The sequence below is a fragment of the Cyprinodon variegatus genome, unplaced genomic scaffold (assembly GCF_000732505.1).
Source record: "Cyprinodon variegatus isolate N-32 unplaced genomic scaffold, C_variegatus-1.0 Scaffold723, whole genome shotgun sequence".
In the NCBI taxonomy this organism is placed as follows: domain Eukaryota; kingdom Metazoa; phylum Chordata; class Actinopteri; order Cyprinodontiformes; family Cyprinodontidae; genus Cyprinodon; species Cyprinodon variegatus.
The window spans coordinates 242,098-244,013 of record NW_015151176.1 but is presented as its reverse complement, the minus strand read 5'-3'; the positions used below and the strand labels follow the sequence as shown (position 1 = coordinate 244,013).

General features: G+C 40.3%; 1 protein-coding gene across 1 annotated transcript in view; it reads left to right on the top strand.

Annotated features, from left to right (window-relative positions):
• Positions 1–1,916, top strand: part of LOC107097773 (pregnancy zone protein-like) — a 45,689-nt gene that overhangs the window by 28,321 nt on the left and 15,452 nt on the right. Inside the window, exons 20-23 of the mRNA XM_015395056.1 lie at positions 276–327; positions 408–491; positions 575–751; positions 1,522–1,603. Of these exons, the coding sequence (XP_015250542.1) occupies positions 276–327; positions 408–491; positions 575–751; positions 1,522–1,603 (395 nt within the window). The remainder of the gene's footprint in view (positions 1–275; positions 328–407; positions 492–574; positions 752–1,521; positions 1,604–1,916) is intronic.

The following is a 1,916-nucleotide window of genomic DNA, read 5'->3' as shown; positions in this document are numbered from 1 at the left end:
CTCATAGACACTCAGTGAAAATAATAAAGCTTTGTTTTCCTATATTTATACAGTATTCTGCAATGTGATGTTAGATGAGAAGGTTTCAGCTTTTTACTTATTCAGTGATTTGTTTGGTGGAGCTGTCGGCCATCTTTCCTTCTCCTAAATTCCGCAGGCCTGGAATCTGTTTTATTTCTACATTTTTTATCCTCTTCACTTTTCATGCAGATACAGTTTGCTTTATTTTCACTGCAAGGTTCTGGGTAATCTGTGTTCTCTCCTGTCTCTGTCAGGCTGAAGGAACCCCTCAGATGAAGAGCCACAACGCCCTGCTGTGTCCTGCAGGTCAGCGCCTCAAAGCATGATGGTCTCATTGGAGAAACCTTTCGAGTAATCTGTGTTTATTTTTTAACATCTGCTCCCAGATGGTCCGGTGGAAAGGAAGATCTCTCTGCGGCTGCCTGCTAGGTTCGTGGCCGGGTCGGCCAGAGCCACCGTTTCTGTCCTGGGTAGGTGATGAAGTGACGAAGCACTGCCACGCCTGCAGGCTCACGTTGGCCCCGGTAATGACATCAGACCCCCCCTCCTGCAGGTGACCTGATGGGCCGGGCCCTGCAGAACCTGGATAAGCTGCTGGCCATGCCGTACGGCTGCGGGGAGCAGAACATGTTGCTGTTCGCTCCAAACATCTTTATCCTGAACTACCTGAAAAGCTCCGGCCAGCTGACCGACGCCATCCTGCAGAAGGCCAAGCACTTCCTGGAGAGCGGTGAGAAGTCTTCCTGAATTCCTCTACTCTGCTCGATGGAACCACAGCCTTCATTAATCCTCATTAGATGTTTAATTACGCTGCAACACTGGAAAAAAATCCAAGTCATTTTTTCTTAAAATAAGTGCTTTTGCTCTTGAATTGAGGAGGTAAAAGAGACATTTTCCAATGGAACAAGACAATTTACATTTAAAATAAGAAAAAACAATTGCATTGTCTTATTTCAAGTGCATATTATCTAATTATCTTATTTTAAGAATAAAAAGACTCATTCCATTGGCAAATCATCTTAATTAACTACTAAAATTAAGGGTAAATACACTTAATGTAAGAAATGTTTACTTTTTTCTAGGTCATTTTTGCAGTGCATGCAATTTTGTTTTCTCATTCTAAATCTAAATTTTCTTGATCTATTGGCAAAATGTCTGTTTTAACTCCTCAATTCAAGAACAAATGCACTTATTTTAAGAAATGATGACTTATCTAGTTTTTGATTTTTTCTGGTGCAGTAAAGATGACTGCAGAAACACAACTTTTCCTTTTCTGTCTATAAACACAGAAAAATCTCTGAAAAGTGTGAGAATTCAGTGTTGCTCATCTTTAATGTCAGTATAAAAAGGATGAATTAGAGGTTGGAGCGTGGCAAACGATGGGAGCTTTGAGGTCCGAGGCTCCGGGGAGCTTCAGAACCAAAGAAAAACTCCATCATTGTCCAGTGGGGCGGGAGAAGGAGCTGTTTAAAGAGCTGCTGCTCTCTGTCTTTGTTGCAGGATACCAGAGGCAGCTGAACTACAAGCGTGACGACAGCTCCTACAGCGCCTTCGGGAACAGCGACCCCTCTGGAAACACCTGGTCAGTAACAATCAGCAGCTCTTAGGCTGCCACTAAAGATAAATGATTTAACCCTTTATAGGCCAGTTAGCAGTTTTCATCACTTGCATGGATTGTTATTACACTGCAAAAACGATGAGTAAAACTTTTTTTAATTAATTGTATTTAATTTGAGCAGGTAAATAAGATAATCTGCCGTTGTAATGAGCATTTTTACTCTTAAAATAAGTATAAAATAAGATAATTATATATTATTCATTTGAAATAGGAGACTACAATAATTTTTTTCTTATTTTAAACACTGCAAAAACATCTAGAAATAAGTAAAAATGTC